General features: G+C 45.5%; 1 protein-coding gene across 1 annotated transcript; it reads right to left on the minus strand.

Moving 5' to 3' along the window:
• Positions 1 to 22,376: 22,376 nt before the first annotated feature.
• LOC147855374 (phospholipase A(1) DAD1, chloroplastic-like) lies at positions 22,377 to 24,250 on the minus strand. Its single transcript, XM_087330816.1, has one exon. The coding sequence runs from the start codon at positions 24,186 to 24,188 to the stop codon at positions 22,599 to 22,601; it is 1,590 nt and encodes a 529-aa protein (XP_087186942.1). The 5' UTR covers positions 24,189 to 24,250; the 3' UTR covers positions 22,377 to 22,598.
• Positions 24,251 to 25,489: the final 1,239 nt, after the last annotated feature.

A 25,489-nucleotide genomic window follows, 5' to 3' on the forward strand; every position in this document is an offset into this window, starting at 1 on the left:
CCGAGTTTGTTTGGAGTGCTGTCGTACGTCACGCCTCAGCCTTAATCCGGTCAAATGTGCATTCGGCGTCACCAGTGGGGCACTTCTCAGCCACATCGTAAGCAAGGAAGGGATAGCGATGGATTTGAACAAAATCACGACGATCATTGAAGCAAAGACTCCGACTAATGCCAAACCCCTCAGCCGCTTCCTAGGTCAAATACGTTGGCATAGTCGCATGTTACGGTACTTGGCGGATTTTGCGACCCCATTACACGTCGTCGTACATCGAACACCCTTCAAGTGGACGGCAATAGAAGAGAAACCTTAGGACGCACTCAAGATAATGTTAACCCAAGCATCGGTCGTACAACCACCAAATTGGACTAAACCTTTTCACGTCTTTGTGGGTGCCTCAGATATAGCAATAGGCAATGCATTAATGCAACTCACAGAGCTGACTTGGTAAAGACCGGTCTATTACACCAGTCGTAAACTATCAACTACCGAGAGGAACTACTCCACAACCCAGCGTGAAGACTTGGGGATGATATATAGCATCAACAAATTCCGGCACTATCTACTAGAGCGCAGATTTACGTTTCATATAGATCACGCGACGTTACTGTATCTACTGTTGAGATTTGACGCTATCAAATCTTTCGCCTCCCGGCCACAACCGGGCCAACACGGATCAATGCAGCAGAAAATAGGAAATACAGAGAAAGACACGAGAGACGAATACACAGGGTATAACGTGGAAAACCCTAAACGGGAAAAAACCACGGGAGTGCACAACTCCAACTATCACTATGAACAGGGATGTACAATGGTGAAGCTTCAAGGCAACGACCTTGAGCTCACTGTCTTCGCCACAGGCGGCGGCAATACACAGAGGCGTCGACCTCTTCCTCTCTCTCTCTCTCTCTCTCTCTCTCTCTCTCTCTCTCGGCTGCTCACACTTCGCTCTCTCGGCTGAAAACATAAAATGAGCAACAACATAAAACTGTTTGCCCTAAGTCATATTTATACATATATGACTTTCGGGCTATTTACAAATATAGCCTCAAGGGCTCTTAGCAAACATATTCACAAATATGTCCCCGCATCCGGATCTCTCTCCGGGTACATTCATCATCCGGCTCCGTAGCCGGGGTTCTTCAGCATCCGGCTTCATGCCGGGTACTCTTCATCATCCGGATCCGCATCCGGGTACTCGTCATCCGGCTTCATGCCGGGTACTCTTCATCATCCGGATCCGCATCCGGGTACTCGTCATCCGGCTTCATGCCGGGTACTCTTCATCATCCGGATCCGCATCCGGGTACTCGTCATCCGGCTTCATGCCGGGTACTCTTCATCATCCGGTTCCGTAACCGCAACCGGGCTTGCCGTCATTCATCTCCGGACATCCCATCCGGAGGGACCGTAATCCCAACAAACTCCCCCTTCACTTCGGCATGGGATGTCTCTCCAATCCGATCCTCATCCGGCATGCTTCCAGCTTGTCGGGTGTGAGCACTTTGGTCAGCATATCTGAGCCGTTCTCGTCCGTGTGGATCTTTGTCAGCACGAACTCCTGGTCTTCTATCCTTTCCCGGATCCAGTGATATCTTCGCTGGATGTGCTTCGTCCGGGAGTGATAGGCCGCGTTCTTCGCAAGGTGGATGGCACTCTGACTGTTGCAGTAGAGTCGGTACTCCTCCTGCCGGATACCGAGCTCTCTAATGAAGTCCTTCATCCATATTATTTCCTTGCCGGCTTCAACAGCCGCCATGTACTCCGCCTCCGTGGTTGATAACGCAACCGTCTTCTGCAGCCTCGACTGCCATGAAACAGCTCCTCCTGCATACGTCATCACATACCCTGATGTGGACCAGCTGGTATCTGCATCAGCCGACATATCCGAATCGGTGAAGCCGTCGAGTTCGGGCTTGCCGGAGCCGAATCGGAGGCACATGTTTGCCGTGCCCTTCAGGTATCGGAGTATCCATTTGGCCGCGTTCCAATGCTCTTTGCCGGGATTGCTCATGTACCGGCTCACCACTCCGACTGCATATCCTATGTCCGGTCTCGTACACACCATGGCGTACATCAAGCTCCCGACGGCTGAGGCATACGGCACTTTCATCATATCCTCCTTTTCAGCCTTTGTCTTGGGACTTTGCTTGCTGGACAGCTTGCAGTTTGCCGGTAGGGTTGATCCGACCGGTCTTGCTTCCGACATGTTGAACCGTTGAAGCACCTTTGTCACGTACTTCTTGTCGTGAATCAACGATTCGATTCACCTTCTTCCCTCGGCCACAACCGAGTAGTTACGGATCAATGAAGCAGAAAATAGGAACCAAAAGAGAGAAATACACGATTACACAGGGATTAACGTGGAAAACCCTAGATGGGAAAAACCACGGGAGTACAAGACTCCAAACAACGCTATACAAAGAGAAGTATACAATGACGAGCTCAAGGCGACGACCTTGAGCTCGCTGTCCTCGCCACAGGCGGCGGAAATACACAGAGGCGTCGACCTCTTCCTCTCTCGCGCTCTATCTCTCTCTCTCTCGCACGGCTGCTCCCTCTTCACTCCTCTAAAGTGGAAAAACAGAAAAAATAAGAAGCAACAGTAAAACTGTTTGCCCTAAGTCATATTTATACTTATATGACTTTGGGCTATTTACAACTGTAGCCACATGGGCCCATAGGAAACATATTCACGGATATGTCCCTGCATCCGGATCGCTCTCCGGGTACATTCGTCATCCGGTACCGAAAACCGAAACCGGGACCGTCCCGTCCGGATCCGACCATCCCATTAGAAGGGACCGTAATCCCAACAAACTCCCCCTTCACTTCGGCATGGGATGTCTCTCCAATCCGATCCTCTTCCGGCATGCTTCCAGCTTGTCGGGTGTGAGCACCTTGGTCAGCATATCCGACCCGTTCTCGTCCGTGTGGATCTTCGTCAGCACGAACTCCTTGTCTTCTATCCTTTCCCGGATCCAGTGATATCTTCGCTGGATGTGCTTCGTCCGGGAGTGATAGGCCGCGTTCTTTGCAAGGTGGATTGCACTCTGACTGTCGCAGTAGAGTCGGTACTCCTTCTGCCGGATACCGAGCTCTCCAATGAAGTCCTTCATCCATATTATTTCCTTGCCGGCTTCAACAGCCGCCATGTACTCCGCCTCCGTGGTTGACAGCGCAACCGTCTTCTGCAGCCTCGACTGCCATGAAACAGCTCCCCCTGCATACGTCATCACATACCCTGATGTGGACCGGCTGGTATCTGCATCAGCCGACATATCCGAATCGGTAAAGCCGTCGAGTTCGGGCTTTCCGGAGCCGAATCGGAGGCACACGTTTGCTGTGCCCTTCAGGTATCGGAGTATCCACTTGGCCGCGTTCCAATGCTCTTTACCGGGATTGCTCATGTACCGGCTCACCACTCCGACTGCATATCCGATGTCCGGTCTCGTACACACCATGGCGTACATCAAGCTCCCGACGACTGAGGCATACGGCACTTTCTTCATATCCTCCTTTTCAGCCTTTGTCTTGGGACTTTGCTTGCTGGACAGCTTGCAGTTTGTCGGGAGGGACGATCCGACCGGTCTCGCTTCCGACATGTTGAACCGGTGAAGCACCTTCGTCACGTACTTCTCCTGTGACAGCCACAACTGCTTCTTCTTCCGGTCCCTGATGATGTGCATCCCTAGTATTTGTCTCGCCGGACCCAGGTCCTTCATTGAGAAGGTTCGGTGAAGAGCCTTCTTCAGCATCCGTATCTTGACCTGGTCCCGTCCGACGATCAACATGTCGTCCACGTACAGGAGGAGTATTAGAGAGTCTCCTCCTTCGAACTTCTTCACAAACACGCAGTGGTCGGACTGCGTTTTGAGGTACCCTTCGTCGGTCATGAAGGAGTCGAACTTCCGGTACCATTGCCGGGGAGCCTGCTTCAGTCCGTAAAGGCTCTTCTTCAACCGGCATACCAGGTGCTCCTTCCCTTTCTTCTCGAATCCTTCCGGTTGCTGCATGTAGATCTCTTCTTCGAGGTCACCGTGAAGGAATGCCGTCTTCACGTCCATCTGTTCTACCTCGAGGTCCATGCTTGCCGCTATGCTCAGCACCGTCCGGATGGAGGTCATCTTCACTACCGGGGCAAATATCTCGTCGAAGTCGACGCCCTTCTTCTGCTGAAACCCCTTCACCACGATCCTGGCTTTGTATCTCGGGGGGTTTCCGGCATCTCCCGGTTTCAGCTTGAACACCCACTTGTTACGGAGTGCCCGTTTTCCTTTCGGCAACTCCACAAGTTCATATGTGTGGTTCTCATGCAGGGAATCCATCTCGTCCTGCATGGCACTCAACCACCTGCGGCTCTGAGTGTCATGCTTTGCTTCTTCAAAGCTCTCCGGCTCCCCTTCGTCGGTTAGCAGCACGTGCTCTGGTTCCGGAAATCTCCGGGGGGCCCTTCTCTCTCTTAGAGGATATCTCCGTTCCGGAGCTTCGGTAACCGGTTCTTCTGATTCTTCTTCTTCATCCGAATCCATTTCGGGATCGGGAACGGTTCCGGTATCATTTTCATCTTCCTCGGCCGGTTCTCTTTCTTCACCGTCTTCGGCCGGATCCTCGAGTGCTAACCGGTCCCTTGCCGGTCGGGACTGCTCCTCGTAGAGTTTATCCTCACCGGTCGACTTGGAGCTCTTCATCTTCTTCTCCGACTCCAAGTCGGCGAGTGTCTTGTCCTCCATGAAGATGATGTCTCGACTCCTGAATATCTTCTTGTCGACCGGGTCCCATACTCGGTAGCCGAACTCGTCGTCGCCGTAACCGAGGAATATGCATGGCCGGGTCTTTGGATCTAGCTTCCCTCTCCGGTCCTTTGCCACATGCACGTATGCGAGACACCCGAACACCTTCAGATGCCGGTAGGATACTTCCCTGCCGGTCCACACTCTCTGCGGCGTGTCTCCGTCCAAAGGTACTGAGGGTGATCTGTTTATCACATATGTCGCCGTTGACATTGCCTCAGCCCAAAATCCCTTGGGTAATTTCGCATGCGCCAGCATACTCCGGACCCTCTCCATTATGGTCCGGTTCATCCTCTCGGCCAGCCCGTTCAGTTCCGGCGTCTTCGGCACAGTAAACTCGAGCCGGATTCCCTTCGAGCGACAGTACTCCTGGAACTGCCCCCGGTATTCCCCTCCGTTATCCGCTCGTATCGCTTTCAGCTTCTTGCCGGATTCCCTTTCCACTCTCGCGTGGAGATCTTTGAAGACGCACAACACTTGGTCCTTTGTCTTCATCGGTGCCGTCCACAGTTTTCGGCTATGATCATCGATGAATGTTACGAAGTACTGGGCTCCGCCATGTGACTTCGTTTCTACCTGACACACATCAGTGTGCACCAACTCCAATGGTGCGCTACGTCTCGTCGGTGGCCTTGAGTGGAAGGAGGTCCGGTTTTGCTTACCGGCCAGACAGTCGGTGCACCTCTCCAGGTGCACATGCTTCACTGGAATAAGATTGTCTTCTGCAAGCCTCTTCATCCCCTTCTCACTCATATGGCACAGTCTCTTGTGCCACAGCTCACCGGCAGTGTCGGCTGCCACATTCAGCTCTTCCGGACATAACCGGGCATTCATCAGGTACAGTGTGTTGTCTTTCCGGGCCCGAGCCACTATCAGGCTCCCCTTGCTGAACTTCATTACGCCGTTCTGGATGCTACCCGTGTAGCCTTCGTCATCTAGCCTCCCGGCCGAAATCAGGTTCAGTCGGACCTCCGGAACGTGTCGGACATTCTTCAGCAGCATTTTGCATCCGGTCGGGGTTGTCAGCCACACATCTCCTATGCCGGCAATCCGGCACGTACCTTCGTTTCCCATCCGAACACAGCCATGCTCACCGGCTGTGTAGGATGAGAAGAATCTTCTCTCCGGGGTCAGGTGGAACGATGCTCCGGAATCGACCACCCAGGTCGTCTCATCGCCGGCAATGTTTAGCTCACCTTCTTCGGTGATGAGCATGATTTCTTCTTCACTTGCCGCGAGTGCCGTCGTTCCTTTCCGGTCCTGCCCTCGCCGATCCGAACCTCTCCGGTCCGTGGCTCCCCGGTATGCACCGTTTCTCTCCGGTGACTTCTTCGAATCGGTGTCGTCGGCTCCGTTGTCTTTTCGGTAATGCCGACAATTCTTTCGGAAGTGCCCCGGCTTCCCACAGTGGAAGCATGTGGGCCTTCCTCTTGACTGCGACCGGGTCCCCGACTTCTCCCGTCTTTGCGGACTCCGGTTCCATTGTCTTCCCCGATCCGATTCGGTAAATAGCATCTTCGGTTCGGAGGCCGGTTCCTTGTCTCTCCGACGCGCTTCTTCGTTCAAGATACTTGTCTTTACCGTTTGCAAGGACAAGTTATCTTCGGTGCAGGAGGTGCTGAGAGTCACCACCAAGTTCTCCCAGCTGTCCGGCAATGTACACATCAGGATGATGGCTTGCATTGCATCCTCCAGCGGGAACTTGATCGCCGCAAGCTGATTCACGAATCCCATGAACGTGCTTACGTGTTCCACCATACTCTCGCCGTCCCGGTACTTGAGATTCACAATCTTCCTCATCAGGGAGGTCCGGTTCAACGCATTCTTCCTCTCGTAGAGGCCCGACAGCTTCTTCCACATTTCATATGCGTTGGTGTCATTCGCCACATGTTGTAGGACGCTTACATCGACATATTGTCGGATCGTCGCTACGGCTTTCCGGTTCAGGAGCTTCCACTCCGACTCAAGTACCCCCTTCGGTATTTCCGACCTGTCAATCGGTTCGTACAGGTCCCGAACAATCAGAAGATCCTCCATCTTGATCTTCCAGTCGGCGTAATTCTGTGCATTCAGCACCATCATCCCCGGCTGCCCGCTGCCGCCGCCTTCCATTTTCTGCAGCAGTTCGCTCTGATACCACTTGTCGTGAATGAACGATTCGATTCACCTTCTTCCCTCGGCCACAACCGAGTAGTTACGGATCAATGAAGCAGAAAATAGGAACCAAAAGAGAGAAATACACGATTACACAGGGATTAACGTGGAAAACCCTAGATGGGAAAAACCACGGGAGTACAAGACTCCAAACAACGCTATACAAAGAGAAGTATACAATGACGAGCTCAAGGCGACGACCTTGAGCTCGCTGTCCTCGCCACAGGCGGCGGAAATACACAGAGGCGTCGACCTCTTCCTCTCTCGCGCTCTATCTCTCTCTCTCTCGCACGGCTGCTCCCTCTTCACTCCTCTAAAGTGGAAAAACAGAAAAAATAAGAAGCAACAGTAAAACTGTTTGCCCTAAGTCATATTTATACTTATATGACTTTGGGCTATTTACAACTGTAGCCACATGGGCCCATAGGAAACATATTCACGGATATGTCCCTGCATCCGGATCGCTCTCCGGGTACATTCGTCATCCGGTACCGAAAACCGAAACCGGGACCGTCCCGTCCGGATCCGACCATCCCATTAGAAGGGACCGTAATCCCAACACTTCTCTTGTGACAGCCACAACTGCTTCTTGCTCCGGTCCCGGATGATGTGCATCCCTAGTATTTGTCTCGCCGGACCCAAGTCCTTCATTGAGAAGGTTCGATGAAGAGCCTTCTTCAGCATCCGTATCTTGACCTGGTCTCGTCCGACGATCAACATGTCGTCCACGTACAGGAGGAGTATTAGAAAGTCTCCTCCTTCGAACTTCTTCACAAACACGCAGTGGTCAGACTGCGTTTTGAGGTACCCTTCGTCGGTCATGAAGGAGTCGAACTTCCGGTACCATTGCCGGGGAGCCTGCTTCAGTCCGTAAAGGCTCTTCTTCAACCGGCATACCAGGTGCTCCTTCCCTTTCTTCTCGAATCCTTCCGGTTGCTGCATGTAGATCTCTTCTTCGAGGTCACCGTGAAGGAATGCCGTCTTCACGTCCATCTGTTCTACCTCGAGGTCCATGCTTGCCGCTATGCTCAGCACCGTCCGGATGGAGGTCATCTTCACTACCGGGGAAAATATCTCGTCGAAGTCGACGCCCTTCTTCTGCTGAAACCCCTTCACCACGATCCGGGCTTTGTATCTCGGGGGGTTTCCGGCATCTCCCGGTTTCAGCTTGAACACCCACTTGTTTCGAAGTGCCCGCTTTCCTTTCGGCAACTCCACAAGTTCATATGTGTGGTTCTCATGCAGGGAATCCATCTCGTCCTGCATGGCACTCAACCACCTGCGGCTCTGGGTGTCATGCTTTGCTTCTTCAAAGCTCTCCGGCTCCCCTTCGTCGGTTAGCAGCACGTGCTCTGGTTCCGGAAATCTCCGGGGGGCCCTTCTCTCTCTTAGAGGATATCTCCGTTCCAGAGCTTCGGTAACCGGTTCTTCCGATTCTTCTTCATCCGAATCCATTTCGGGATCGGGGCCGGTTCCGGTATCATTTTCATCTTCTTCGGCCGGTTCTGTTTCTTCACCGTCTTCGGCCGGATCCTCGAGTGCTAACCGGTCCCTTGCCGGTCGGGACTGCTCCTCGTAGAGTTGATCCTCACCGGTCGACTTTGAGCTCTTCATCTTCTTCTCCGACTCCCAGTCGGCGAGTGTCTCGTCCTCCATGAAGATGATGTCTCGACTCCTGAATATCTTCTTGTCGACCGGGTCCCATACTCGGTAGCCGAACTCGTCGTCGCCGTAACCGAGGAATATGCATGGCCGGGTCTTTGGATCTAACTTTCCTCTCCGGTCCTTTGCCACATGCACGTATGCGAGACACCCGAACACCTTCAGATGCCGGTAGGACACTTCCTTACCGGTCCACACTCTCTGCGGCGTGTCTCCGTCCAAAGGTACTGAGGGTGATCTGTTTATCACATATGTCGCCGTCGACATTGCCTCAGCCCAAAATCCCTTGGGTAATTTCGCATGCGCCAGCATACTCCGGACCCTCTCCATTATGGTCCGGTTCATCCTCTCGGCCAGCCCGTTCAGTTCCGGCGTCTTCGGCACGGTAAACTCGAGCCGGAATCCCTTCGAGCGACAGTACTCCTGGAACTGCCCCCGGTATTCCCCTCCGTTATCCGCTCGTATCGCTTTCAGCTTCTTGCCGGATTCCCTTTCCACTCTCGCGTGGAGATCTTTGAAGACGGACAATACTTGGTCCTTTGTCTTCAACGGGGCCGTCCACAGCTTCCGGCTGTGATCATCAATGAATGTTACGAAGTACTGGGCTCCGCCATGTGACTTCGTTTCTACCTGACACACATCGGTGTGCACCAACTCCAATGGTGCGCTACGTCTCGTCGGTGGCCTTGAGTGGAAGGAGGTCCGGTTTTGCTTACCGGCCAGACAGTCGGTGCACTTCTCCAGGTGCACATGCTTCACTGGAATAAGGTTGTCTTCTGCAAGCCTTTTCATCCCCTTCTCGCTCATGTGGCACAGTCTCTTGTGCCATAGCTCACCGGCAGTGTCAGCTGCCACGTTCAGCTCCTCCGGACATAGCCGGGAATTCATCAGGTACAGTGTGTTAATCTTCCGGGCCCGAGCCACTATCAGGCTCCCTTTGCTGAACTTCATGACACCGTTCCGGATGCTACCCGTGTAGCCTTCATCATCTAGCCTCCCGGCCGAGATCAGGTTCAATCGTACCTCCGGAACGTGTCGCACATCCTTCAGCAGCATCTTGCATCCGGTTGATGTCATCAGCCACACGTCTCCTATGCCGGCAATCCGGCATGTGCCTTCATTTCCCATCCGGACACAGCCGTGCTCACCGGCTGTGTAGGATGAGAAGTATTTCTTCTCCGGGGTCAGGTGGAACGACGCTCCGGAATCGACCACCCAGGTCATCTCTACACCGGCAAGGTTCAGCTCCCTCTCTTCGGTAATAAGCATTATCTCTTCTTCACTTGCCGCGAGTGCCGTCGTTCCTTTCCGATCCTGCCCTCGCCGATCCGGACCTCTCCGGTCCGTGGCTCCCCGGTATGCACCGTTTCTCTCCGGTGACTTCTTCGAATCGGTGTCGTCGGCTCCGTTGTCTTTTCGGTAATGCCGACAGTTCTTTCGGAAGTGCCCCGGCTTCCCACAGTGGAAGCATGTGGGCCTTCCTCTTGACTGCGACCGGGTCCCCGACTTCTCCCGTCTTTGCGGACTCCGGTTCCATTGTCTTCCCCGATCCGATTCGGTAAGCAGCGCCTTCGAGTCGGAGGCCGGTTCTTTATCTCTCCGACGCGCTTCTTCGTTCAAAATACTCGTCTTTACCGTTTGTAAGGACAAGTTGTCTTCCGTGCAGGAGGTGCTGAGAGTCACCACCAAGTTCTCCCAGCTGTCCGGCAACGTACACATCAGGATGATGGCTTGCATTGCATCCTCCAACGGGAACTTGATCGCCGCAAGCTGGTTCACGAATCCCATGAACGTGCTTACGTGTTCCACCATACTCTCGCCGTCCCGGTACTTGAGGTTCACAATCTTTCTCATCAGGGAGGTCCGGTTCAACGCATTCTTCCTCTCGTAGAGGCCCGACAGCTTCCTCCACATCTCATATGCGTTGGTGTCGTTCGCCACGTGTTGTAGAACGCTCACGTCGACGTATTGCCGAATGGTTGCAACGGCTTTCCGGTTCAGAAGCCTCCACTCCGTCTCAAGTACCCCCTTGGGTATTTCCGACCTGTCGATCGGTTCATACAGGTCCCGAACAATGAGCAGATCCTCCATCTTTATCTTCCAGTCGGCGTAGTTCTGCGCGTTCAGCACCATCATGCCCGGAGGCCCACTACCGCCGCCTTCCATTTTCTGTGTTACCGTCGCTCTGATACCAGATTGTTGAGATTTGACGCTATCAAATCTTTCGCCTCCCGGCCACAACCGGGCCAACACGGATCAATGCAGCAGAAAATAGGAAATACAGAGAAAGACACGAGAGACGAATACACAGGGTATAACGTGGAAAACCCTAAACGGGAAAAAACCACGGGAGTGCACAACTCCAACTATCACTATGAACAGGGATGTACAATGGTGAAGCTTCAAGGCAACGACCTTGAGCTCACTGTCTTCGCCACAGGCGGCGGCAATACACAGAGGCGTCGACCTCTTCCTCTCTCTCTCTCTCTCTCTCTCTCTCTCTCTCTCTCGGCTGCTCACACTTCGCTCTCTCGGCTGAAAACATAAAATGAGCAACAACATAAAACTGTTTGCCCTAAGTCATATTTATACATATATGACTTTCGGGCTATTTACAAATATAGCCTCAAGGGCTCTTAGCAAACATATTCACAAATATGTCCCCGCATCCGGATCTCTCTCCGGGTACATTCATCATCCGGCTCCGTAGCCGGGGTTCTTCAGCATCCGGCTTCATGCCGGGTACTCTTCATCATCCGGATCCGCATCCGGGTACTCGTCATCCGGCTTCATGCCGGGTACTCTTCATCATCCGGATCCGCATCCGGGTACTCGTCATCCGGCTTCATGCCGGGTACTCTTCATCATCCGGTTCCGTAACCGCAACCGGGCTTGCCGTCATTCATCTCCGGACATCCCATCCGGAGGGACCGTAATCCCAACATCTACTTGAGAAACAAGCACTGACAGGGAAGCTGGTTAGATAGATGTTGTTGCTCCAGGAGTTCGATTTCGCAATTCAACATCAGTTGGGCACAAAGCATGTTGTAGCTGATTCCTTAAGCAGAGTGGATAATGGCGATAATGTGGTGAGGGACGATGATGACTTTCCTGACGCTGATATTCTAAGGATCATGACTATGGCATCGCAGGCAAAAACGAATTTTTCGGATCGTTGGCTGGTGGAAATGACGTACTTTTTTACCACGACACCACCACCTCCATAGCTAAGGACGGATGAAAGGAAACGCCTGGCTGTCCGCAATCGTAACCTTTTCCTGGTCGAAGGAGTTCTTTACCACAAGGGCAACGATGGGATCTGGTGACGCGGGATACGCCAAGATGAAAAGGAAGTCGTTATGTGCGAAGCTCATTTCGGTACGGCGGGGGGCCATTACCCGGGCGATGTTACGGCCCGAAAAATATGCCAAGCAAGTCTATGAACATGTTCGCGTTCACAAGTGGAAGGATCACGCATAAATGGAAGGATAAGGAAAATTTTGGTTGATTTTAGGGCTTTTTCAATGATTTTACAAAACACATTGATACCAGTATCATACATGTTCAAACATACTATGAAAAAGGTTAAAAATCCACTATTTTCGTGATTTAGAAGTAACTAAAAAAAGAGGAATTTCAAAAAGTTACATTCTCAATTTATATCACAAACTTTACAACCAATGTTATTTTATAAGAAACGATTTTTTAGAAATCATAAGAATTCAAAACACATGCTTTTATATTACCCGATTTGTTACAAGTGGAATGTACTTACACTTAATTTAGCCAAAAATACATTCATGATCATTCCTTTACGGAGAATCACCACTATAACTAATATACAATGACGATTCCTCCTCATCCTCCTCAAATGTACCAATCAGTGCATTATCTTGGTCATAAACCAAATGGTTTGACTCTAGATTATATGTAGCAGATCTCGTTTGCCTTTGACTCAAGCCACCTTGTAGACCTGGTAATTTTTCTTTTATTATATCTATTGTTGACTTCCTTAATCGTCCGGCTTCTGTAAGTGTGAAGTCGTACACGATGATATCCACATCAGAGATATCAAGGGTAGAGGTGTTATGAATGTTTCGCTTCCTCTTCCTACCTCCCCTTCTTGTTGGGCATTCAATCATCTCCAATGTATACTTACCTATAAAAGCATTTGCACTTCTAGTGTTGTACCAATGAACGTTTATAGACTTGATAGTGTTTTCTATTTCACGCATTAGCACTTCTAGAATTTTACCAACCCAAAATTGGTGGCCATGTGAATTCTCATCAACCGGCGTTGCAATCAACATCCCCGCCGTGAGCTCTTGTAAATTGCCTTGCCATCTAGCTTCGGCTGCTTTGGTCATCCTTGGTCCTACATAAATGTCTCTTTGTTGTGGATGGACCAAATTGTCATTAATCGCATTTGTTGGTTGCTCCGGAGTTCTATTTACACGATCGTGTTGCAGCGACCATGTGAATGGCTTTTCCAAATTCCAATTATCACCAAATACACAATTGTCTATAATTCCTTTCTTATCACTATAAAATACATCCCAGCATGACGTGTCTTGTTGTGCGGCATATTTCTTGGCGGCCTCAATATGCTTTCTTTTTTCTTCTAAGGCTTGGAGCCATAACCGTTTTTGTTTCGATACCAAGTCACTGTGCAATTGTCCTTTCTTCTCAATTAGCATTTGCTTAGCTCCAGGGACAATTGTACTCGGCATACAAAGTAATACTTGGCAACCACCTTCAGGTTCCCATGTTGTAGAAGATGAATATTGTTTAGCATAAAAAAGTGTAGAACCACTTATTTCATTTTTCTTTATCATAAAAATGTGATTGAAGCTTATATTGTTTAACTGGGCAAGCACTTTAACATTCCCAACACCCCCCTCTAATATATATCTCTTAAAGTCATATACCTCCTTCAAGTGTAACACTTTTGGGCATGGTGTATATGCATCACAAATGACATCAAATAGTTTAGGTAATGTGAAAGCATCATGCCGAGACAACTGTCTAGAGAATGTGCTAAACATCTTATCTATATGATCATGTGTGTGGCCAACCAAAAGAAAATTGACTTTCACTTTCCTAAACAATCCTTGGTTGACCAACATACTTAGATAGCCAAACACAGTTGAATTTTTGTTCTCTCTAGCAGTATTGTCCAATTGAATGTATAGAGCAGGGAGGAAAGGTTGGCCCCAAGACATCAAAACTCGGTGAATCACTGTAACTGTTAGGTTAGGGTCATTGTGAACATTGGGGTATGTAATGAAGATGTGAGGTCTAACAGACCTATTATAAACCAAGCATCCCACCAAGTGCATTTGAACAAGGCACTCATCATTGACGTCTTTGGGGAGCCTCCGCATATGCGGCAAGCACATCTTCTTCTGGTCCATGCCATCTATCATTAAGCACATGCATTGTTCGGGCCTCTTCAAACACATCTCTCTATGATGCATCGCCTTCTTTCGTTCTAATGATTGTGCCTCACAATGCTCTTGTAGTAACTTCTTACTCATATCCTTTTGCATTGATGTCTTTGCACCTTTAGCCAAACTTTTAAGATTTGCACAAATGGAGCAATACCCCATGCGTACTTTACGTGGAATGATAACATTTGAAAACCGAGCTCTCCATAATCTTGTGAATTGGCTATATGTGACAGACTTATTATGTGAGCCCACCATATCAGATCGATAGACATCATAAACTTCCCGACGTGTGTAATTATCAGAAAGGTGCATCCTACCTGTGGTGGGCATTACTTCACAATTTAACTGAAAGTAAGTTTTCATCCAACCAATAACATGTCTTCCAATTGCACCTTTCATACTTGGAACCTCTTTACAATTGAGCATTTGATCCCCGCTAAGTAGACGTTGTTGTACTCTATGTAGCCGCATGTTACTAACACATAACGCAATTTTGAATGCAACTCTACATATCTGTTGTGCATGGAAGATATAATACTCGAATGATACTTTGATCCCCGTACATTTTTCAAACACTAGTTGTATATGTGACCCTAGGTAAGTGTCTTGCTCATCACCAGTCATCGAAAAATAGTATTGCCTTAATTCTCGCAACTTTGATTTTCCAATCATAGACATACAACCACGAGCACAACATATTTTTTTGACATCAAATCCAATATGTTTATCTGATGTCACCAAGTTAAATCTAGCCAGACGAATTCTTCGTGGAATTCTTCTAATATGCATAGGGCTTCCAGATTTCTCTTCCTGCATAGAAGTTGGTGTTAACCTTGTTACTATCCAATTCTTTGTTGTGACCATCGCCCATGATATTCGATGTTTCATTGGCACTACCTTCATTCTCCGTATCTTTATTAATATTGTATTCTTCAATAGAGAACTCTTCACATGTGTCATTATTCACATTCGTTGTAGGTGAAGATGAGCTCAGACAATACTCTTCAATAGAATATGGTGAGTCTGTCAACAGACAATATTCTTCAATAGAAAATGGTGAGTTTGTCAACAAACAATATTCTTCGGTAGAAAATGAAGAGTCTGATGGCAAACAATATTCTTCAATCGAGAACGATGAATCTTCACTCATGGCTTAAGGTCTGGACAGAGCTCTTTAAGTTATGTGCTTAGGCTAAGGCAAAAAACTAATAAGCTCCTCTCTAAACATATACTCCTCTCTAACCTAAACTCCTCTCAAAACATAAACTCCTCTCTCTACAGAAGCTCCCTCAATATAATGTTTATATTATTTAACATTATATTAATACAATATATAAAAAATATTATTTTTAATATAGTAATTGTATTTAACATATTAATAATTACTTAAACTAGTCTATATGAAGTTATATCAAGTATAATATAATTACAATCATTACCATGCCATATATATGTTGGATTAAAGTTAAAATCATTGGTTAATTAATGGCAACCATATTTAATATAGAACTTCTCAATCATTGGGTCATTAATGCCCACCATTTTAAATATAAGACTTTTCAATCATTGGTTCATTCATGCCCACATCTTTAATACAAAGCAATTAAGAGTCATAAAAATGTTGATTTTAGTAATCAATCATTGGCTCATTCATGAACCTCTGTCATTGTTTCCTTCATGACCTTCAAAGTCATTGTAAGTTATTTTGACTATAAAATATTCATCAATATGTTAGTTTGACTTTGTAATCCTTAATGCAATCATAAGTTACTCAGGTTAATGTGACTATGGTTACTAATTAACTAACCTCACGTTTGCCAACCCTGGTTAAGCTGACTGTGGTTACTTTCACCACTATGGTCAATCCCTATAAATAGGAAGACCTCGTCATATTTCACTCACATGAAACACAAGAGCACACAGAGCACGAAGCACGATAGCGAGATCTCCGCCTAAAAATCGACAAATATCAACCATTCTTCAAAGAAAATCGAGCGCTAGGACTCCAGGTAAGCCTCTGACACTGTGGACATTTTTGTAAATATGTTTTAGCATCAGGAACTCGATACACCGTTAGGGTTTGCCTTACGGATTTGCAAGGAGTGCGGGTCGGTATACCGCTCGAATACAGAGCATGTCCACTCTTGATAGCAATGGGCCCTCCCGAACCCATTACTATCGTAGATGTAACCAAGACTTCCCGGGAGGTCACCCATCCCAGTACTGTTCTGGCTCAAGCACGCTTAACTTGCAATGCTTGAAGCATCCAGACAACCACAAAACTCATGGCATGTATAAAACCCTGTATAAAACACAAACAATATACATGAACTCGATACGACGTATCGAGTTCTTGTGTGATGTTTAGGTTTTATACAGGAACTCAATACGACGTATCGAGTTCCTCTATTTTGTTTGCATTTTAAACATGCACTCGATACGCCGTATCGAGTTCCTGTATAATATGTGTGTTTTATACAGGAACTCGATATGTTGTATCGAGTTCCTGTATTATGTTTGCGTTTTAAACAAGAACTCGATACGTCGTATCAAGTTCCTCTATTTTGCTTGCGTTTTAAATAGGAACTCGATACGTCGTATGGAGTTCCTGTATAATATGTGTGTTTTATACAAGAACTCGATACAACGTATCGAGTTCTTGTATTATGTTTGCGTTTTAAATAGGAACTCGATACGCCGTATCGAGTTCCTGTATAATGTTTGTGTTTTAAACAGGAACTCGATACGCCGTATCGAGTTCCTGTGTTATGTAACTCTTTTACAGAGGAACTCGATACCGCGTATCGAGCTCCTAGATTATGTTTGTGTTTTATACTTGAACTCGATACGGCGTAAGGTTGACCCTCAACTAGAATTAAAGTCACAAGCGGCGAAGAAAATTGACTTGACAATTGAAGAAGCGGTTGACAACATGAAGCTATCTCTGTGGAGAGCGATGCAAGGTATTAAGGATGAGCAACTTCTTGTGTTTGTTTTGTCAAGGGTTGTGGCCAAAGATTTAAGCCTTGAAGAAATGGTCACTGAGTTCAATAAGTAAGTCTTTCAAATACAGATATTGATGTCTATATGGTGCAATTCAAAGTTCTAATCTCATTTTCTAATTTCACAGTCATAAGGTGTACATGAAGATCGAAGAAGTTATGATGAAACAACTTGGATGTATAACTTGGGAACAAGTGACCGAGGATTATCCTCTAATGTTTTCATATAAGGCGTTATCGGAGTATTTTATTGCATTCAAGGATTGGGTTAGTATTGGTGGTTTTTCATTACGCTTTCATCATATGTAGAGTTTGTATAATAAAACTTGATGTCCTATTGCTTCTATTAGAAACCGTGTCGTGGCAAGAAACAAGGAGAAGTTTAGGATATACACGATTTTCCGACATCCTTCCTTGCACATCTCGAGAGAGCCAGAAAAGAAAAGGATCGTCACTTAGTCAAGGCGTACGAAATGGAGGAAGATGGCTCCTTTAAAAAATTTAGCCACAAAAAAGATATTACGAGAGATCTTTACTACAATGTGGTTTGTGGCGATGTCGTTGACATGATCCAAAAGGTGCCAAAGAAGGAATATACACTAACGATTGCGGATATTCCTTACGGATTTCGAATGGCTGGGTCATCATACGATGATGAACTGTTTAGGTTTAAACATTTGGAGAAGATGGTCAAGGATTTTGTTGAGCTAACAACTACATCCTTGTGGAGAATAGTTGTCTTTCATAGTAAGGACCAAGGGTACTCGGTAGCTCAAGCTTTGAGATCTCGTTGCCATGGCATCGAGAACATTGCATGGTAAGGATTATTTATAGGTTTCATTCACTATATTGCATTTCTTAAGATTGTTCAATTTATTCTTAACTCAATGTATTATTTTTTATAGGATAAAAACCAATGTAAATAGGGGGCTAACCGTTCAGTTCGTTAACGCCATTGAATACATCACGGTTGGCTACTTCGATGAAATTAAGAAACAAAGAATCAAGGAGCATTCTAATGAAGTGGGAGGTTCAAATCTGCTGGTATATCAAGCAGTGACACGGAAATTGTGACATGTCGCCACGATAGAATGGGGACTTGTCAACCCATACCAAAAACTTCAACGACTTATGATGCGCTTGATTGAGATGTTTTCTATCGAAGGAGATTGGATATTAGATCTCTTTTCTGGCACAGGTATTCCACGAACTAGGGTAACGATCTTGAGATAACCAATGCCGAATCTTTTTTGTTTGAGAACTAATTCTTCTTATTACTTTCTTCACAAGAACGACGTTTGCATGTGCATTGAAGCTCTTTAGAAACACAATTGCATTGGAGAAGGACGAGGAGCAGGTTATATTTATAAACATGAGGATTAAGGCATTGTGGGAATGCCCAGACCAAGACGAGGAGGTCGGTGCAAAGAACCTCGCCGATACAGAAAGGTTTCAACCTGCTTCGCGAGAGCCTATTCCTCCATTAGCCGGGCGGGCTAGTAGAGCTTGATGATGAGCTTATAGAAGATATTTCATTGGCTCGGCTAACAAGGGAAGCCAATGCACGTATAGCCGAAGAGACTTCTACACAGGATGATGAAGAAAATAAAATTGATGAATTGATTGCTATGTAATAGACTCTATGAAGAAAATGACATTGACGATATGTTTGGATTTCACATTATTAATACAAATTTTGGGTTTTACTTGGTGGATTCTATTTTTTATAATCTTCTTTACTTGGTTAGTAGACTTATGACATTGGTTCCACCGCGTGCATAGCTGACTACCAAATTTATGAAGAAACATGAATTAGTTTAAATTTAGGCTGATTTTGGTCCAAGTTTACCTTAACATGACATGGTTGTAGAATTGTTGTCATGACTGTCCATGTTGTTATTATGGACCTTTGTCTTCTATTGTTAAAACTATTATGTTTCTATTCCATTACTACTTAGATTGTGTAGTGTGTTGATAATGGTTCCACTAGCGTTATCCGCATATTTTTATACGCTTGTAGTTCCACTAGTGTTATCGTTCGGAGTTTGATCCTGTGTGAATCACCTAAGCAATAGAGTAGATCAATTTTTAATACAAGTATGAAAGCCTTAATAGGTTTTTTATTTCCACCACATTATCCTAAAGTTCACTGTCTTACATTGTCCACAATTATATACATATGGTTTGATCCCATACGAACAAATTGAGGAATAGATTAGATCAACTTTAAATAGAAGTATTGAATACTTTAATAAGTTAGTTATTCCAATCACATTATCCTAAACTGCACTATCCTACATGGTCCACTATTATATACATGCACATATGGGTCAAAGTATAAATTATAACTCATTTTATTAGTGTGGATACAAGTACACCTCATATTTTTGTAAAACTTACCAAATTAATATAAGTCTTTACCTTAGTGTTTCCCATGTCGCACATTAGTGACATATTGAGCCATTGTTGAACTTTATTATGCCTACATTAACTTATCAACACGTCCAGACTTGCATGATTTCTAATGATCTCCACTCGTAGACCTATCATGTATTTTTATATTTGTAAATTCTAATCAAGTTGTGGAACATGTGATACTAGTGCATCCAATTTTTGTAGAGAGGGTATATTTGGATAGTTTCAAGAAGATTCTACAAGTGGAATGCTCAATCCTTCCACTTGTGAACGCGAACGTGTTTATGGTGGCCAACTACATAGAAAGACGCGTATCAATACTATAGGCAATGTGATCTATGTCAACAGTTGGGGCAACCTACGGAGCTCGCATGGATGTCGCACCAACCGGTTCTTCCACTTGATCCATTCCAACAATGGGGTCTGGATTTTGTCGGTCCCTTTACGCCAGCAGCGGCGCGAACCGGCAATAAGTACATTCTCATAGCCACGGATTACTGCACAAAGTGGGTAGAAGCAAAAGCGTTATAATACGGCGGACAACAGTCAGCCATAGTAGTGGACTAGCAATGAATGTGGAGAAAACAAAAATGATGGTAGTGCAAACCATCCAACCTCATCATTACCCTATGCTCACATATAGAGGTGAACATAAACAATTTGTTCAAGGCTTTAAATATCTTGGTATTGATGTACCTACCACAAATTAATGGAGTGCATGCTTTGATTCTAGGCTCCAAGCCGATTGGAAATCGTATTACTTTTTGGAGAATCAATGAAACCAAAGTAATACTTGTGGATGGGAAAGTAAAACTAATGTTGTTCAATGTCATGGTAACTCAAGTATTGCTTTATGGGGTAGAAGTATGAGGTGGCACCATCTCTCTTAATGCATGGAATGAGATTGAGAAAATTCAAAAGATGTTTTTAAGGAGACAATTAGGAGTTAAATGCACTACCTCTTACCATGTTATGCTCTTGGAAACAGGTGTTCGACCCATAGAACTATTGACACTCCAAAAAGTATATAAATACATTACAAAAGTCAAGAATATGCCGAATCATCGATTACCACATCTTGCTTGGAATGTTGGATGTAAGCTACAAAGGAATCATAAAAGTAAGATTCTCTCATCCAGTTGGGTTGTTGAAATAAGGAAATGGCTTAGAAGATGGGGTTTGGATGATTTTTTAGAGCTTTCGGGAAATGTTATGCAGTATGTAATGATTGAGGAAAGGTTGGTCGAATCATTAAGGATGAAGTGGGAAGATGCTAACATGACAAAGCTAGAATACTACATTGCAAATGTCAACCCTCAATGTTGGTCTCAATATAAAGCAAGAATGCTTATTGATCGTATCCAAACTTATCTCATTACCAATATGAGTAGTAATGCTCGTAGAGCCCTTACACTATTTCGCACTCGATCTCAAATGTTAGGTATTGAAGTTGCATCATGGTATCAAAATGTAACTAATTTGAAGACGTGCAAAGTATGCAACGAAGGCATGGTAGAGGATGAATGTCACTTGCTCTTCACATGCTCGACATATAGTGCAATTCGTTCAAGATATGCTGACATACTAAGAGGGAGTGATAACTTAAGTGCCATACTTAAGACACCACCGAGAAGGTTGAGCTCATATGTGTGCTTTATTCACACATAGAGACTTTGTGCTTCAATGTATGAATACCCCTTCTTAGGAAGGAGACACATATCAAGAACACATGTATACTCTGGTCCCATAGGTCAAAATTGGCCTCTTCATGGACGATAAAAATTCTAATTCTGATTTTGGTTTTGTCTAAATTTGGTGACTGTTGTAATCTTTTGAGTTGCAAACTTAATCTAAGAGCATTTTGTCCCAAGTTTTTTTCCTTTTGCATGTTCCGGCGTGATCTTCTAATAGGGACATAACAAACATTACTCATTAGACCTCCTTAAAATTCGTCAATGGGCATTTGTTCATTCCATGTATCATTACAAAAGTAGACTTTGAATAAGAATCTTATTGAAGGCTATAGACTCTATTGATATAAGTAGTTGCTTATCTTAATCACAAAAGTTATCTTTAAACTTGAGCAGTAGAGCAATTATTACAAGAAGCGAGGACATTTCTATGAAGACTTTATAACACTAGACACGAGGGTGTTGATAATTCCACCTAAACTCTCCAAATTTTGTTAGAGGGGTCGTTTTGTTAGAGGGGTCTTGGTTCAATAAGGCCATGACTTAATATTGCACTGCTCACTTGAAGACTAAAAATTTCGTATTGGTCTTTCATATCAATGTCACATTCAATGAGTTACATTCAAGATTTATCCTTTTTGTACTAGAACATTTGCTTGAGTATATGGACCCCAACCCATGATTTTTGTTTTATCTCTATTGGGGCACACCTCTTGCCACCCATAATGAATTAAATTTGTGTTCCCCAGATTTTTAGTCAAATCACTCCATCCTCAATCTTGTGCTCACTTACTCATGTATCCTCAGACTTTGACCCTTCACTAATACCCCATCATTCATGTACACTTATACTAGTCCATTGCACATGCACATTTTGAGTGACTTAAGGCCACAACCTTCAGCTTCATAAGATCCTACTTCACTCTCTATGTTTGTCCAATGTGATAGTGGTAGTAATGAGTGACATCATATAGCAAATGTGAAACATTTTCTATTCAAATGAAATACGTCCGAGTTAGGTCATTTATTAGAGTACTTAATACTTATTTCCTCTCCAATGATAAAGTATTAATTGAACATTAATAATTCTCTTTTTGTTGATTTCAATGTGTTAGGCATATATTAGTGTATGACACAACAAATACATACACAATACATTGATAAACGATTGTCTGATTGAAGAGAATTTGATTAGAGCATATATTCATGGGCCATGGCCCTAATGTAAATTGGTTATCCAAACATTGTTGGAATGTGTGATAGTAGTTTAAGTTTTTCCAATTGTGGAAGTATAACCAACCCAAATTTCCAAGGTTGTGGACGTACAATCAACCATGTAAGAGTTATTAGAGTAAACCCATGGGCCGATATTTTGTAGCCTTATCCTAATTATAAGATGAGCTAGGTTGGGGTTATGACTCTTTATAAGGTCGTTTATAGTGTAGAGTTTCTTGATGTCACGAATGTTGTCCACCAATGGGGAGGAATTTGAAGGTCATCGAGCAATAAGTTGGAGCTCTTATTGACGAGTGCAAGGTTGCGATTGAGGAAGTCAACGTAGAGATGTAGAAGACTGTCCGAAAGAGAGTGGAGGTTATTTGTGTGCCCAATATAGTGCACTGGAGAGTTACTTCTTCTTTGATCCACAAACGGTTCGTCTGTACTACGATATGCATCAAGAAGATGTAAATAGACCTCAAGGTTGTGTGCATCGGCAAGGCTAGCTGAGGGTTTCAAGAACGGGGAATGACGGTTGTCCAAGTGGAGGGTGACACCCACGTGGATGTACGAAGAGTGTGCCACGTGTAACAGAGTATCGAGAATCCTGTGCCACGATGGCTCACCGCCACTCATGTGGACGGTGTCGGGTGCCGATGCCCTGTCCTTTTCATGACTTAAGATCCCGGGGACTTTCGGCACAATATCGTGGGCGTTAACCACGCGTAACACATTGACTTTAAGGTCTTCGTGGAGCCGGCGCTTGAAGGCAGCGTTTCCTACTCGAGGTGCCGCGAATGAGATGACGGAGATGGGTGCGTCGGCAGAGGAGTTGAGGCCAAGGGAGGCCACGTCGTAGGCAGACACTAAAGCCAGGGCACCACCCAGGCTGTGGCCGGTGATGGTGATGCTCACCTCATGTAGAGGATGGGATCCGTAGATGGAAATGAGGCGCCGGATCTCATCGGTTACTTGCTCCCGTGCACTATGTTCACCCGATGCATAGAGGGTCCAGAAGCCACGCTCTACTCCCACATGATCAAGGGGAACATCACAATTGTGAATGTCGGCCCCAACCCCGTTTCTGTATTCCGGCAGCTCGATGAGAGCCCCGTCCATATCTTCTAACCACTCTTGTTTTGTCACGGTACCACGCCATGCCACCACCACATCCCTCCGCCCTATCCTCCTAATCTCCTCCTCATCCTCCATCACCGCGATGAACCCCACCCAACAACCCTGTCCGTCTTCGTGATTCTCTTCCTTGTGCCGCCATTTCCGCAGCCAATCCGGCAGTAGATGCACCTCCGGCGCCGCATAGATGTATTTTGTCACTTTGTAGCCCCTATTGGGGAGCCTCGCATGTAATTGCAGGAGCTCAGCCTCCTCGTAAATGCAACACTTCCTCTCGCAATCGAACGCGTCATAAGTGAGCTGAGCGAGGTCTCCGTACCTGATGATCTCCTCCCTCAGCGCTTGGTCCAAGGGCTCAAGCAAACCCTGCCACTGGTTGCAACCATGATACTCACGCCATCGATCTGCTATAATATTGGAAGCCGCCGTCGATGATCTGTTGCCATAGCTAATTTCAGAGGAAGTCGGTATCTCATTAGATTGTGCCATGATGTGCAGGACTTCATGGCCATGGATGGGGTAGGATATGCGGGCAGTGATGCGACTTTTAATAGAGGATGGGCCAACTATGGGGCGATGGCAGCTCCCCAGGAATCGATCGCAAGGGAGTGTGGGACAGGCATCTGTGCGAATACTATGTTTCGTGTGGATCGGATGAATTGCCGCGGACATGGTGATGATGATTGAGTCTCTGAGTGAGTGGTGAGTGGAAAGAGATGGTGTGTGTGTGTGTGTGTGTGTTTTCTGTGAGCAGAGCGAAATTTTGTTTCTTAGTTGGAGGAGTGCTGCGGGGACATATAAATAATACGCCTAGTCAGCCACAATGACTTTTTCTCGGTCAAACTTCATACCAAGTCAAACCTCCAGAGAGTGGAAAAAATAATTTGGCTCGTGTCTCATGACCGTGGCTTCTTTACTTCTTCTAACAGATAGCTTTGCCTTGTGGTTATACTCTTGTGAGTGTGTGTGTGTGTGTGTGTGTGTGTGTGTTAGAGAGGGAGAGAGTCAGAGAGCTTGCGTAAAATTTACACGAATGACATTCACTTGCATCCTCCAATTATGAGGGCCAAGTTGCCAAACGAAACTACCACACAACCAAATGTTAATGATCTCGTGTTGCCGAACAAGCTAATCCAACTAATATAGAACACCTACAATTTAATTAGCAACATTCTTGTCAAAATTGGTTTCTTGCATTATCTCTCCTGTGTAGTTTGAATCATGTCTACAATGAAGTAATTTACATGTTATCATGAAATTAATGGGGACATGTAGATAAATTGACCCTCCTAAGAAGATAATATAACCCTTTATATTGCTATATTATCACAATAAAAAACTAGACATACGAAACCCCTTAAGCTTAATGTCATCATTTTAATAGTATGGAAATCAATTTGTTGTTTATCATTTTCAACTTGCATCCTATGGAATTATCTTCTTAAGAGAGCTTTGTCAAATAAAGTGAACTGCCCCACATGTTTCACAGGTAAAAGCCCATGGAGAGTGAGTTTAAATATGACTTTCCCACACTTATTTTTCCTCATGATAACAATTTAAAAAGAGGGCATCACATGTTGTGTGCCAATTAAAAGTGAATAAAAAAGAAATTTCCAAATTAAAGCACAAGCACCTCAATTGCATAATCTCCCCAAGCTTGACAAGGTCCTAATTTCAATTTCGATTTTGGTTTGGATTTTATCTTTATTCTATTGGGATGAGATTGAAGATATGTTGAAATGTATAGATAGAGCGTGAAAACAGCAAATACACAGAATAGAGTGCACAAAGTACATAGGTTTTACGTGGAAACCTTAAACGGGAAAAACCACGGGAACAGATATCCACTATATCCAAGATATACAAGAGAGAACGGATTACAACACTCTCTCTACAGAGTGTATCAACCACACAAGGCTCTTGGCATCTATTGTTACACAACTATGGCACCGCTCACACGCTCTCTTACGCTA

This window comes from Azolla caroliniana, unplaced genomic scaffold (assembly GCF_043228905.1).
Source record: "Azolla caroliniana isolate FFs.n. ecotype wild unplaced genomic scaffold, voAzoCaro1.0.p SCAF_14, whole genome shotgun sequence".
Classification (NCBI taxonomy): Eukaryota; Viridiplantae; Streptophyta; class Polypodiopsida; order Salviniales; family Salviniaceae; genus Azolla; species Azolla caroliniana.

What these genes read in the sequence shown, in the direction of transcription:
- LOC147855374 (XM_087330816.1), bottom strand. Translation starts at nt 24,188, where the DNA reads ATGTCCGCGGCAATTCATCCGATCCACACGAAACATAGTATTCGCACA.